The sequence below is a fragment of the Parambassis ranga genome, chromosome 21, assembly GCF_900634625.1.
Source record: "Parambassis ranga chromosome 21, fParRan2.1, whole genome shotgun sequence".
NCBI classification, from domain to species: domain Eukaryota; kingdom Metazoa; phylum Chordata; class Actinopteri; family Ambassidae; genus Parambassis; species Parambassis ranga.
In genome coordinates this window covers 15622091-15636206 of record NC_041041.1, presented here as the reverse complement: position 1 = coordinate 15636206, position 14116 = coordinate 15622091, and the positions used below count along the sequence as shown (strand labels likewise).

Here is a 14116-nt window from a genome sequence, read left to right as displayed (position 1 = left end):
CAGTTGCTGTCTGACACTCCTTTTGTGTGTCACCATCATTGTCACCACCAACAGCCACAGCTGTAAATCCCCACATCTTCCACCTCACTGTTGGGAAAAAATCTGTCCAGTGGCGAGACCCTTTGTTGCCCAGACCCCAGCCATAATCTGCTCTCTTCTTTAATCTACTTAACAGGATGCTTTTTCCCCCTTTTATTTTAGTTAAGCTAACATTTCCATGTGTGTGTGTATCCCCCACTGTTTCATATAGTTTTTATTTAGTCCACTGGTGAACTTTTTGCTGAAAAGGAAGGTGTCTACTTAAGTCTTTTCAGTTTATATAATAAATGCTATCCAGCTAACAGTTAGTTAGCAGTTGATGAGCACAACAGTCTGGCAGATGAGAGAGATAGACCACTGAGTCAGCTTAGGGTGAGTTAGTCTATGGCAGTTGACACTCTCTTTACAGCGCAGTGAGATAAATAAGGGACCAATAACTCTTATCAGCACGACACAAGGACCCTAACAGGCACAGCAGTGTGATATCCTGAAGTGATAGCTGCAGTAGTGGCATGTCTGATTGTGGGTGTGCATGAGCATAGACATAATGATGTGTGATAACACTTACTGATGCAGCCGTAATGACCGGAAACTCATTTAATCTAAAAATGTAAACATTTGTCTGTCAGTTACCTGCAAGAACTCCGAATTGCCAAGTAGATTACAACTGAAGTCGGTTATTAAACATAATGGCCCAGTTTTCAGTGGCATAAATCTCTATAATTGTCCAACCAAGGATAAAAGGCTATACTTTTGTGTTGCAAAACTGTTGCTTATATGTCACTGCATCAGCTCAGAATCTTCCATGGTTGCACTGTCTATACCTCCTACCTGAAGCTATGCAGGTAGGAGTCATCTAAACACACTAACCACACTGATCTGCTTGAGTTGGTCAAAACTCTCACACCCTTCAGGGGGAAGTCGCAGCTCTTTATAGCTGTGAAAACAGAGTCCTTTCATAACTGCTCTGACTTTTTGTGTTTGTGAATGTGCACCTGCAGGCATTGATCAGCTGAGTGTCACTGTGTTTGTATTTTATTTTTGTCTGAACACTGATCCTGGTTGTTGTGAGTGTGTGTCAGCTGAACTCCAATCCACAAACATCTAGCAGTTTAATGTACCACTTCATGTTTGATATTGTCCTTGTGTCAGAATAAACCAGAATAGCATTATGCATGCTTGCTCCTCCTTCTTTTGTCATGTGTTGAACTTTGAAACTCCTCAACTCTGTCACCTCAGCCCAAGAAAACAAATGTAGTCCTTGGTTAGTAACAGTGTTGTGCTTTGCCTGCACTCAGTTTTATTTCTCTGAATATCTAACTTTCATGCGTTGTGTGAGAAACCTGTAAGTGCAGCTGCTTTGTTGTCTTGCTTTACTCAAGCGTCATCTACACAGTAACTCCCTCATGTTGCACAGTGAGGCATGTGGCAGTGTCCTTTATGGCAGCAAGCACAGCAGCCTCTCCTTAAGCTACTACATCATCAATTTTGCAGCACCCAGTCAGCCCTGCTCCATCACAGATGACTCTAATGCTGTTTTATACTATGAATCAACAATACATCTAACCATACTGTGCAGTTGTTGAAGAAATTGTTGTGGGAATGTGGTGGCTGCTAGTGTTGTCCCTTGTTGTCTGCCTGTCCTTGCTGCTGCTTTCTCCTGATGAAAAATACAAAGATAGACTGACAAACCCTTAGTCTAGTTGCTTCTCAGTGTAATACACTTTCCCTGTTACATTGTTTTAACCTGATGACATAATGTCTAGTGACAGTCTTCTAGCCCCTAGTGGGTGTGATTTGATCTCGTCCCTCCTTTCTGTTGCAAACTGTGTACCAAACATTGGGACTTCCTTTCCCTTTGTTCCCTATAGCTTGTGTCTTTGTGAGAAGTCTCCCAGACAATACCTCATCTTTGTTCAAAATATAATTTACCGTACATACTATCAAACAAAAGGTTCAGCTCTGTGTTTTTTTTAATTTTAGTTTGTATTGTAGTGTATTGGGGAAGGCATACAGAGTATATATATTTTCATAGAAAGGACAAGTTTTCTCATTTTATTTTTCTCCTCCATGTCAGCCCGGGGAACTCTTAACATCTGTATCATGGTATTAGTTTTGCTTTTTGTTCTGCTGAGTCAGCAGAGCCCAAGAAAGACACCCCCGAGTAGATTGTCTAGCTAATGTGCTTTGTCATGGTCTAAACTGAGCACTTTGGATGTGTGCTGTGTCATGGAGTGGCAGCTTTCATAACTCAAAAATATGCTTTTGATGAAAACTGTAAGGGGGGTTATTTGGGGAAATGAGAAAAGACATTTTGCATCCTACTCTCAGACCACACAAGTAGGTATTGTGACAATTTAGTAACACGAGAGCTGCCGAAGGCTGGTTTGTTTTTGTAGCTTTTGCTGACTAACTGCTGATGTTATTGCTTGGTTGGAAAACCTGAACCTAAGCAACCTATTGAGTGGTTGATACTGTAGGTATGCATTTGTTTCCTCGTGAATGTTTTTCAGAAGAAAATTCTTCTGCATAGCTGTGGTCAGGCATAAAAATGTGGCCTCATTCAAGCACATTAAAATGTAATCACAGTGACAACGACTTCCCAGCACAGGTAGTTTATTACCCATTATCCGGGTCCACATTGCTTTCGGTTAAGCAACCATTTCTTGCAACAATTATTACTTGAAATTAAGTCCTTCACCTAGAAGTAGAGAAAACTCTGCATAACACAGTTAAATGTACAAAAATCATAAAATAAATCTAAAGAATGTTGTCACAGCTGACCATAAGTTAATCATTGCTTCCTGGTTGCTTATTCTAATTTTAATTTTTTAATTAAGCGTAGCATCTTAACCCCTCGACAGGTTTTAGGAGTTCAAATAGTTGAAGAGCAGTTATGTACCAACTGTAAGAATTACTAAACTTTGCACATTGTAAGCTCTAAAGTACAGTTTGTTTGGTGAAGCTTTTTTATTTACACTAAATTTAAATAAAAAGGTAATCTGTTTAAAATCCTGCACTATGCAGAGTGGACACACTTGGTCATAATGATGTTGGCTTCATGCCATTTGATGCTCCCTGTTAGCATGAGTGTGGAGAGGTGTTAGCCTTGGCCATGTTTGATTCTCAGAAACACTCCTGTTTTAATGGTACTTTTGCCAAACAACCGACTGCCCTTCACACATTGTCATTGTTTTGAGTAAGCAGCCTGAGTCAGCTGTCTCTGCCTCAGTGTCTTGTTATTCACATGGTAGTTTGCTGCCACTTTCATTAAGAGACTTGTCTGATTGTGGAGTAATGTTGGCCTCTATTCTGTCTGGCAGGTGCCATAGCAGTGCATCCATGTCTCAGACACGGAGTAGGGGCTTAAATTCTGAAATTCCCAGGAAAAATGCTGCTGTAACCAGGAGCAAGGTGATGACATTGTACTGCTGATATTTAGAAAGAGCTGATTGAGATTAACGTGTATGTGTTTGTGACAGAGTGGTGATCAGCATTCACAGTGTCCTCAGTGACCCTGGTTCTCTGCTCTCCCCTCTCAGCCTCTGTTAGGGTGTATGAATGTGAATGTTCTTTAAAACACAGTTAGTTAATTGTTGACACATCAGACTGGTTTGAATACTTTTGTCTAATCTATAACATCCATTACAGTGCCCTGTGTGTTATCTGCTTGCGTCAGTGTTAGTTGTTGCTTGGTTTTGCTGCAGCTGTTTTTAGTCCTCTGCCCATGGCGAACGGGACTCATGAGCACCTCACTTCACATCATGGCCTGTCCCGTGGTTGCTGTCTAAAGGGCCACATCTCCACCTCTAGGATACACTGGTGTGGGCTGCACTGAGATGGTTATAAATTGCATGCAGCTGCACAAAGGTTATTACTGGAAAAAAGGTTGGGTTTAATGGGGTTTAATTCATTCTGTCTTGTTTTCCTTTTAAATTCAAACTATTTTTCAGTGCATAGTACTGTTATAAATGTATTTTCTATTTTCAGTTATATTATCCTTATCGCACCACTGCCAGATGCTGTTTAAATGTATGTATATTGATGATAAATTACAGGAAGAGTTTAACTGAATAAATAAAGTCAGATGTCAGATCCACATACAGAGGGGATGCTGAAAGAAATAAATGCCCAATTTTTCCCTGGCTAAGCCCACTCTGTACTCCTACAGAGTGTCCTGCATTGCTGTGCAAATGCCAGTCATGTTGTGGTTTTTCCTTACCATATATTGCTCAAAGTGTTCAAGCTGTTTGAACGTACACAAGTGAGACAGAACAGGAGAGGCCTTGAATTAGTATCAGTAGCAGTATGTCTGGAGGTGAATGCTCCCATTTCAGTGTTTTTACTGCAGCAAGTCATGCGTAAAGCATGGTCTGTGGAGGAAGTGAACTGTACAGAGTGTGTACATGTGTAGCTGTTTGCTATACTCATCTTTGTATGTCTCTGTGTTGGGCGTTTTCTGTAATGAGTGTTTAGTGTACATTCCATCATGGAGTTGCGAACCTGCCTGGGGTTCTAAGCTTGGCTGAATGAAGTTGAGTCACTGTGCGGTCACTGCTGGCTAATCACACCTCAGGAAAATGATAACACAGCGGTTCCTGCCTCCAAATGCTGGCATAACAACACAATTACTCATTCTATTGCTGTTACTGACTCCTGTGTGAGTTCGAAATTGTTTGGATGTGTCCGGCCCTGTCTGTGGTTGAACTGGGTAGCTCCCAGTGTGCATCTGTGCAATGGTATCAGAATGGTTTAACTGAAATATGAACACTAACCAAATGCTTCAAAGACAATATGTAGTGTCACAACTACAAATCACATAATTGGCAACATGGATAGCATAACGGTTGTATGTCAGCAAAGCTTTTCTCTGCAAACCTAGAGAGAGAAGCCATTTGCATATAGGAAATAAAAACATTTTATTTCAAACTGTATTTGCATAAAGCTGTAACTCTCATTGTTCTGTCACCAGGGCAGTAGCAGCTTAAAGTGGTTGACAGGCTTAAAAGGTACCGTAATGCTAGCAGCTGAGCACTTGGGCACTTAGTTGCAAATGTCAGCTGCAGTGATTTCACATGGGATCCAGTCATTAATGTAGCAGGAGGCTGGGAGCAGGGGCCAGGTATGTCGCACATAATCACAGAGCACTCTGCAAGAAAGTGATTTCTGTGTTTGTGTGTCATGGACTTCTTTTGGAAGACTTGTCTTGCACACATTGAAAAGAGGTTTTCTTCTTACAAACAAGTGATGAAGCAGTGTGTGTTTGCGTATATACATCCACGGCACACCAAGGCTTTTTCTTGAGTTGCAGGAAATCACTGAACAGATGGCAATACAGCACTGTGTGTACGTTTGAACTTGTGTCTGATGTTCTTTTGGTGTGTGTGTGTGAGAGTGTGCATATAGCTCTGTGTGCACATACGTGTGTGGTGTTTCCACTGGTAATGAGATGACAGGCTTGGTAGTGAGGGAAGAGAAATCCTTGATTTAATTTGAAGGCTGTGGTCTGCTGGGTTTTTCCAGGGTGAACAGACACATGTGTTCCAGTTTGATCAGAGCCTGATTCTGAGATCCAAGAATACTTTACTACAAGTTCCTCAAATTCTTTTTTTCTGTCATGTGATTCCTGTAGTTGCTTGTTGCAACATAAACAAGGTAGTAGAACTTAATTGGTGGTTATTGTCAGTTGTAATTACAAGCCACAGCTGCGTTTATGACACGAAAGAGCATTTTCTGTGGAAACTGGCTCTACAGGAAAGCATTAGTCTCTGTGTTGAGAAAAAGAATATGCCCAGGAGAAGTGAAGAAGCTACTTGTGCGAATTCTTATATGGTACAAGTTATTATTGAAGTTTTTAACAGAATTAGATTTGTGGCAGAGGATAATAGGGAAGGCTGGCTGTGCTTGTGCTTGTCAATCTTACCTGTTGCATTTGTCACACAGGTTCTCCAATACCACTTCATCCTCCTTCCCCTTTCCTGATTTGCTCAATTTATTGCCTATAGCTATTTCTTCTCGGTCTTTTGTCACTTCTTCATCAGTCAGCAGCATTGTTTGAAGTCTGGTAATAGTCATAGTAAATTAAGGCCAATGTTGGTACAAGAGCCGAGTGAGGTGGGTTATTATATACTGGTGGCACCCACCTGGTCTCAAGCCCAGTTGGGGGCTTGATGTGTTTGCTGTGTCTTCAGTTCAAACACACCCAACAGCTACAGACTGAGTCAAGGGCAAGAGACAACCTGCCTCTTAGAATCTGTCTGAACACATGATAAACTTTCAACCTGAAGTATTTGTCTGTTTTCGTTGTGTGGGATTCAGCATTATTCACTATTCACTATTCAAACTCATTGACAATAAAACATTATGACTCATGCAGTGTTTACTGTGCCTTATACCATGTAGTATAAGAAAAAAGTGTGAGTGAATATAGGGGCACTTGGATTAGGTTTTTGTCTTGTAATGTGGATGTTTGTCCTTTAATATTTAGCTTTTGCTGACACTGTTATGAATCCTGCTGTTGTGAGCTAAAGTGCTGTAGAAAATTAAACCAGAGGCTGTCGGGTAGGAGGATTTGGGAATTTGGAAGGGATGATGTCTGTGAGATTTGGGTCTGGAGCCTCGAAGGGGGGCTGTGTGTTTGTGTGTGTGTGTGTTGGGGTGTCCGGATGAGGTTGACAGCAAAAGAGAGTTAGCCATCTGTCTATTAAGAGGAGGGACATGTCCGTCCTCATAGCAACTGGACTAGACATTGTAGTTTGGTGCCTCTCTTCTGTGTAACAGTGTGCCATTGTTTCCATGGTACCTTTGTGACTCAGAGTTCAAAGATGGAAGAGAAAGAGTGTGTTTACCTCTAAAGGTTAAACAGTGACAGTACCCTAAAATAGAGCTTAGACTAGATTTGAGTGTTAAACTGTGGAGTTTCTGTGGAGGATTGCACCATTGTTAAATGTTGCTGATCCATCCTAGGGCTCTCATTCACTCTTTGTTTGGGCCTTGTCATTAGTCTAATTACTGTAATTGTCTCCAGTTGGAGAACAAAGGGACTGATCTGAGGATTAGAACTGTAGATACCAGGCCTCTTGCCTGTTGGGACCAATACTATGTGTACTTTTTAGTGGGTGAAAGCAAGAAAATATGCAAAGAAATAAGAACCCACATCAGGATTAAGATGCATGAAAAACACACACCACCTTATCCTAACACACATACAAAAGGTTTTTTTTCCTGTTGTCTGATCCTACAATAAAATCATTATTTACTAGGCCACTAGATGGCAGCAGAGCTGTGTTACCTTCTTTATTTTCAACATGTACAGAGGTTCCAAAAATTGCACCATTTTCTGGACAGGAGCCCAGGTGATGCATATGTGTTGTTATGGTGTTAGCAGGGCTACTCTCACTCGGCGTTCATTGAGCAGCTCTCTCACCCCATGACAAGGAAAGTTAAAGTAGGGTGATGCATGCATATTACATCAATGTTTGGCCAGACGGTGTTCAGTCATGGTGCCAGGATGGAACTTCATTTTATGTGCTGTTTGAGTCCCACATGTGTTAAAATTCAATGCTTTGAATGTGTCGGAGAGACAGTATCATTTGTAAACCCAAAAAACCCTTAAAACTTAAAATTGCTGTGTTACCCACAATGCATTGCAGCCCCCTCAACTGTGGCCTCTCCAGCACTGTGGAGAAGCCAAAACCACAAATCTGTGATTATATAACATGATTGTGATTAACACCAGAGAAAACAAATAGAGTGCTTTGTGCTACTGTTTATATGAAGTTGTATTTATATATTTGAATAATTGTGTCTCCACTAGGTGGCTCTGCTTGGATTGGACCTCCTGTCTGCCTTAGTGACAAGATTACAGGATCGATTTAGGGCCCAAATAGGAACAGGTAAAGTTCTTTTTATAACATATGTAATGTATTTTTTCTTCTGGTTTTTTAATTTTAGGTTTTATTTGGCTTGTCCTGCAAACTGTGTTTTGAGGAATTAGAATAGGATATTTGTTGGGCTTAGTGTTCTACATCCTAAGCTGATTTGGAACAATTGAAACCTCTTCTCTGCTTTTTAGACCACCATTCTCACCTCACTATCACAGCTTTAATTGTTGGTGTCCTCTGCCCTTTTTTCTTCTTTTGTACTTACTTTAAATCAGAATAACAATTCAAATGTTTAAATTATTTCCCCTGTCCCATGTCTTTGTGAAAGCCCTGAAGTTTGTAAAGTTTTTTCTTTTTTAAGATTAAATGTTAAATGTTTTTTTAATTTAACACTTTTTTGTACCTCCATAAATCACAGCAATTCAATTGATCTAGTAGTGTTGTTGTCTCTTGTTCAAGTCGTGTTCCTTCTGTACTCTCACAGTCCTGCCCAGCCTTATTGATCGATTGGGAGATGCCAAAGACCAAGTACGAGACCAAGACCAAATGTTGCTGCTAAAGATAATGGAACAAACTACCACCCCACAGGTACACACCTAACGGAAACGTGCTTTTATTAGAAAGGTCATTATTTCTGTGAGTTTAAGACTTCAGACAAAATCAATCTGATGATCAATAATGTATCTTTATGCCAGTATTTTTGTTCCCCTTATGCTGATTTAGCATAGTTTTAATGGCTCAATTTAAATTGTAGCTTCACAAAAATCACTTGTGCTGTCACCCTCAAAATGTGATTGTTGTGACTATAATTTCTTTGGTTTGTATTTTGCTGCAGTATGTGTGGGACAGAATGCTGGGAGGCTTCAAACATAAAAACAACAGGACCAGGGAAGGAGTGTGCCTTTGTCTCATCGCCACGCTGAGCACGTGAGCTGAATGCTTTCATTTCATTTGATTAAGTGGTTAAAACATCCTCGTTGTCAGTTTTATTTCCACACTCTTCTTACTTGTCAGTTATAACACTCGTATTTCATTGTCATTTTTTCACTTCATTTTTGTTTCCAGATATGGAGCTCAAGGCCTGACCCTCAGCAAGATTGTTCCCCATATATGTAACCTCCTGGGAGACCCCACAAGTCAGGTAATCCCAGTCATGTGTTTTCCTGCATCTGCTTGTCATTTGGGCAGCACCAAAAGACAGTAGGCCTAAACAGTCTACATCCACAATGCCCCCCTTAGTGATAGTACATTGATTGATAGTATTGATGATACTACATTGTCATGGTATATGTTGGGTCCAGTAAAACTGGTCCAAGTGTAATAAAAAGAGAAAAAAAAACACTGATATGTTTCAGTTGTTAATGACTGTGTTGTGATGATCAGGTACGTGACGGGGCTATGAGCTGCTTGGTGGAGATCTACAGACATGTGGGCGAGAGGGTGAGGCTGGATCTCAGCAAGAAGGGTCTGCCACAGTCACGGTATGATGACAGACAAATCTGTTGGTGTCATTTTCTGTGTTTACTATTTTTTTTTCCCTGTTTTGTGTCATTTCTCACCCATCCATCCACATGTACACATCAGTGCACATGTGACAGAGGAGGAGAGGCCTCCAGTGCTCAGACACAAAGAAGCAGCAGGCTGCAGCACTCCACACAAGGTTCTCCCCCTAGTGGAAACCTGAAATATTGCACCTTCAGAGTACAAAAATCCACAAAGGGTGATTTTGAATGATTGATTGATTTTTGAAGTAGAGCCATCTCTCTGACTTCAAATGGCAGGTTCATGAAATTCACCATGTTAGAGTTGTAGCAGTTTGGATAATGAAGCAGAGCTTTGCCTCTTGCGATTACACACACACTGCTGTCCCCATGTAATAATTCTGGTTAGCCAGAATAGACACTGCTGACACATGCTGCTTGCACTTTATACCATAGGACATCTACACAGAGTCATTTTTCTTTCATATTGAAAGTGTGATAGCTTTTCTACATATTCATCATGACATTTTCAACAATTCAGCATAGTTTGCCCCGGGCGGGGTTGGGCTGGTTTGACACTATACGTTTCAGCTGATCTTGTGCTTGTTGCTGTTACTGTCATCTCAGCTAAACAGCTCCACACTTGAACATTAAACGCCTCGCTCAAGAGTAGGATTATAGATGGTTAGCGCATGTTATTTTATTTAGTTGCCTGCTCTAGCACAAGGTGAGATTGCAGAATTAATTGTCATATTTTCATTTAGAATTTATTGTGTTTGACTTACTGTCATCTTTCTTTTTAAAAGGGTGCCTGAATTTTTTTTATTTCAGATTTGGACAGGCTCTGTATTACATGAGGCCTGTTACCTTTTTGTCCTTTTTGTTTAACACTGGACCATATGTCTCTGCATTCGGCCATCACCTCTCTCTGGCTCTGGTGCCAGTCTGTGTGTTATGGACAGAATCTATTTTGGTCCTGGCCATCCCCCCTGCCCAGAGCAGAGGGAGTGCTTCTTGCCTGAGAAGTGATGGATGGTGCAGGCAGTTGGTACTTTATTGCTGCCAATTCCTTCCTCTCCTACCATCGTCTGACACCTTTTACATGTTTTTAAACAGGTTTTATTTTTTCTTGCTTTTTGTAGGTTGAATGTAATCTTTGGCAAATTTGATGAAGTCCAAAGATCCGGGAACATGATCTCATCCTCTGGCTCAGGTGAGTGCTCGTCCCGTGTCCTGTGTTCACGTTTCTTGTAGAATGAAAGTGTTTTTAGAGGCATCCATCAAAACAATCACTGCTGTGCTGGCTGGTATATGTTGTTGTGCACAACATGGTTTTCATTTGGTTTTCCTTCCCACTAACATTGAACTCTGTGGGAGATATAGGAGAGGAGGAGGGGCAGATGCACTGAGGCGTTGTAGTCTCAGTTTGACAGCAGGAGTTGAGAAATGAGTTTGTAGATTTGGAGCAGCTTGGTGGTTTGCCATGCATCATATGGCAATATTCAACAATTATGTTTGACAGCAGGGCATTCTGATTACTTAAAATGCAGGTTTGTTCATCCAGGCACACATTTTCATCACACTTCATTGGCATGAGGTACGGTAGTCTGCATGTGTGTGACATTAGTGTGAAGAAAGTAGGGGGACTGCAGGCCAGATGGACAACTTGGAGCAGGAGTGGATGAGTTTTCACCATAGTAGGTGGGCATCCACTGGAGCTTTCAGATGACCACCTGTGGATTCAGTGAACAAAACAGACTTCTAAAGGCTTTAGTCAAACTGTAAAAATATATAAGAACAGGCAGAAACAGAAAAGAGACACAATTACAGTAAATATTGCAGATGGATGGATGTTTTGCACAGTTGTGAATTCTGTGCAGGTGAAGCTGCTCAGACACACTGACTGCTGACATTGTATCATTACAGCTGAGCAGGGAGAATACAGTATGACAAAGATCAGTCTTTCAAAACATTCCCTTTACATCTACTGCTCTATCTTAAATCCCATGAGCAGTTTAACAGCAGACATCTTCATTAACCCTAACATCTTTTGATCTGAACTCATGCTGTTGAGTAAACTGCTCCTGTTATACAAATGACTGTCAATACACTTGTCATGATCACATTGTGTAATGCTCCTTTGTCTCTTACTGAAGAAAATAACATATTTTGAACAGTCCGTCTTACTCGAGTGGGGATGGCTAGATATTATGACTACATATGGCTACGTATTAAAATATCAGATGCAATGTTTTAGGAGATTTGTCCCATATAAGGTCCAATTTGTGGTCAAGTTGTTCCTTTATCTAAAAAGGTGTCACTATTGTTTGTTTAAAAAAATCCTTGCATGTAAAAGACCTGGATTATGATTATATCTTAGTAGATAAATTAGACACACTCACCTCTATAATCCAATGCATCATCTAATGTCCAGATGATTTCATTTTTTATTTTGTTCTATGCCTTTAAACACAACTCTTAAAGATCTGCTACTTACAGTATTGTTGGAGTTCACTGAGGTAAATTGAATTATTCCTGAATATGTGTCTTGAAGATAGACATTTTAGCCATAATCTCAGCTTCTTTTATGTTGTCCTATGGAGAGATGCCCAAAGTGGATTTGTTACATGACTCATTTTAGCAGTTATTAGATAGTCGGTGATTATATCCATCATGACCAGCCACTTGGCTTAACTTCTCTCTTTCACAGCTGCACTGAAATTGACTTTGATGACGACTTAGTTTAATTTAAATCATTTGCCTCAGAGCTGAGAAGAATGTCTGGAGTTAATGTGAATACGGAATAAGCTGCACTGTTACACATTTAGGCCTGCAGCTTAGGTTGAAATGTCTGCCATCAGCTACAAAGTAAGATCAGTGTACAGAGGAGATGGATTATTTCCTGAAAATGTTGAAACTAAACTTTTAAATTTGCTATATACACTGTATGGGTAAATTGTGAAATGTCTGAGGACATCAGTTTTTACAGTCAGAAAACTGCATTACATTTTTTTGAGAAAGACTTTAAGTATGAAGGTTTTTTTTGGATGGACTTATATGAGAGATGGTTTTAGAAAGGGTGGATTTGCTATGGTGCTGTTGCACAGGCACAGAAATAAAGCAAAGGGAGGGGGATGGACGGTGAGAAATAGAGAGATTGTGGAGGGATAGATAGAGCGCAGAGGGAGCAAAACAAAGCAGCCATTTCTGTAGCATCACCAAGAGGTAAACAGTCTGAAAGAGAGAGTGAGAGAGACATAGAGGAGAGACTATAGAGGGAGCTTAGCGATCTCTCTGTAGTAGCATTCCACCCCCGCTTCAGTACTGAGTGTTGCTTTGCACCATGACAGCTGGAGAAGGTAAGACGGAAATAGTTTTCTCTTTGCTAAGGTCAGACCACAGACACATGGATCACATAGATGTAAATGACACACAGATTATCCATCTTCCTAGAGGTTGTGGAGTGAGAGCTGTTTAAGGAGAAAAGAACTCTTATGTAATATTTGTTCTGCTGTTTCCTTTTTCCTGCTGCAAACCATGTTATGAGTCAGTCTTAATTATAAATCTTTGTGAAGAAGGAAGCCTGTTTTGATGTCAGGCAATAGGGCATGGCGCTGTACTGTTACATTTTGTGCCTCTTGTTTATGTGCACTATGGAAACAGCCTCGCCTCAAGCAGCCTCGCCTAAAGCATCCCAACACTTTCATCCCTGTCCAGCTGAGATGATGGGAGTTCTTGTTAGTGCTAAAATGGCTACATGCAATATTTGCTATGTAGTACATTTAGCTCCTTCTTTTTTTGTGTAATCTGGATAATTTTTGAAAGGCTGGAATAGTTCTGATATTTACTGATATTTGGTGTTTCCAAAAAATTCACCTAATTGAAAATTTAAGTCCTGGTTATGAAAATGTAAATAAGCACTAAGCATTGTAACATACTGTTTTTATGTGCTGTAATATGTGGAATCAGCAGGTTCAGACTTTACTTTTTGTATTATTTCCAGCTTTACATTCTTCTGATTGCTTATATTTAAAGAAAATGACAAAAACCACTGTGTTTTAGATACATTTATATTGAACATCAGTATTCAATTTAAATGTGTTCAGTCCTTAGATTGAGGCCTTTGCACTTTTGGATCTTTCGTTCATAGTGTTGATTACGGTAGGTGATGCAGGGCATTTTTATTTATTTATTTATTTAGCCTTTATTTAACCAGGTTTGTCCCATTGAGATCAACAATCTCTTTTACAAGGGAGACCTGGCCAAGAGGGCAGCCTTAGTTACGTTAAAACAAACAATAACAGATAAAATTAATTGATTGATTGCAGTATTTAGGACGAATGCTTAGAGAGTGATTCTGATTGTTTATTAACTTTCCAGAGTTAGACTAAAATTCACCTCCTGTGCTAATACAAAATTATCAATTGAGTCCACAACTGTTTTTGTACCAGGCTGTAAACATGTTTATTTCTGCTCTAAAGAAAAGACATTTTGATGATTTGAACTGCCCTGCTACATCAGATGGGTCAGTCTGCATCAGCTTGGGTCCATTTATAGCAGAGTTATACATAATGCAAACTAAGGATTCAAATAGAGACAGTATTCATAGCTACAGAGGCAGTCAGCCAGCAGCTCTAACTCAAAACAGAGAAAACTGAATATACTGTTTAAACCACAGTGTTTCAGGCAAGGGCCTCTCAGTTTCTTCCACAC

At 40.2% G+C, this 14116-nt stretch overlaps 1 protein-coding gene and 1 non-coding gene across 22 annotated transcripts in view; one reads left to right on the top strand and one right to left on the bottom strand.

Annotated features, from left to right (window-relative positions):
- The window catches only part of clasp1a (cytoplasmic linker associated protein 1a), a 52473-nt gene that overhangs the window by 7373 nt on the left and 30984 nt on the right, over window positions 1–14116 (top strand). For all 21 annotated transcript variants that reach the window (XM_028392999.1, XM_028392987.1, XM_028392982.1 and 18 more), the window contains exons 3-8: window positions 7856–7934; window positions 8407–8510; window positions 8758–8849; window positions 8988–9063; window positions 9306–9403; window positions 10546–10616. In XM_028392999.1, coding sequence (XP_028248800.1) covers window positions 7856–7934; window positions 8407–8510; window positions 8758–8849; window positions 8988–9063; window positions 9306–9403; window positions 10546–10616 — 520 coding nt within the window. The remainder of the gene's footprint in view (window positions 1–7855; window positions 7935–8406; window positions 8511–8757; window positions 8850–8987; window positions 9064–9305; window positions 9404–10545; window positions 10617–14116) is intronic.
- On the bottom strand, window positions 7356–7482 carry LOC114426928 (U4atac minor spliceosomal RNA). Its single transcript, XR_003669406.1, has one exon. It is a non-coding gene; the product is annotated as a U4atac minor spliceosomal RNA (small nuclear RNA).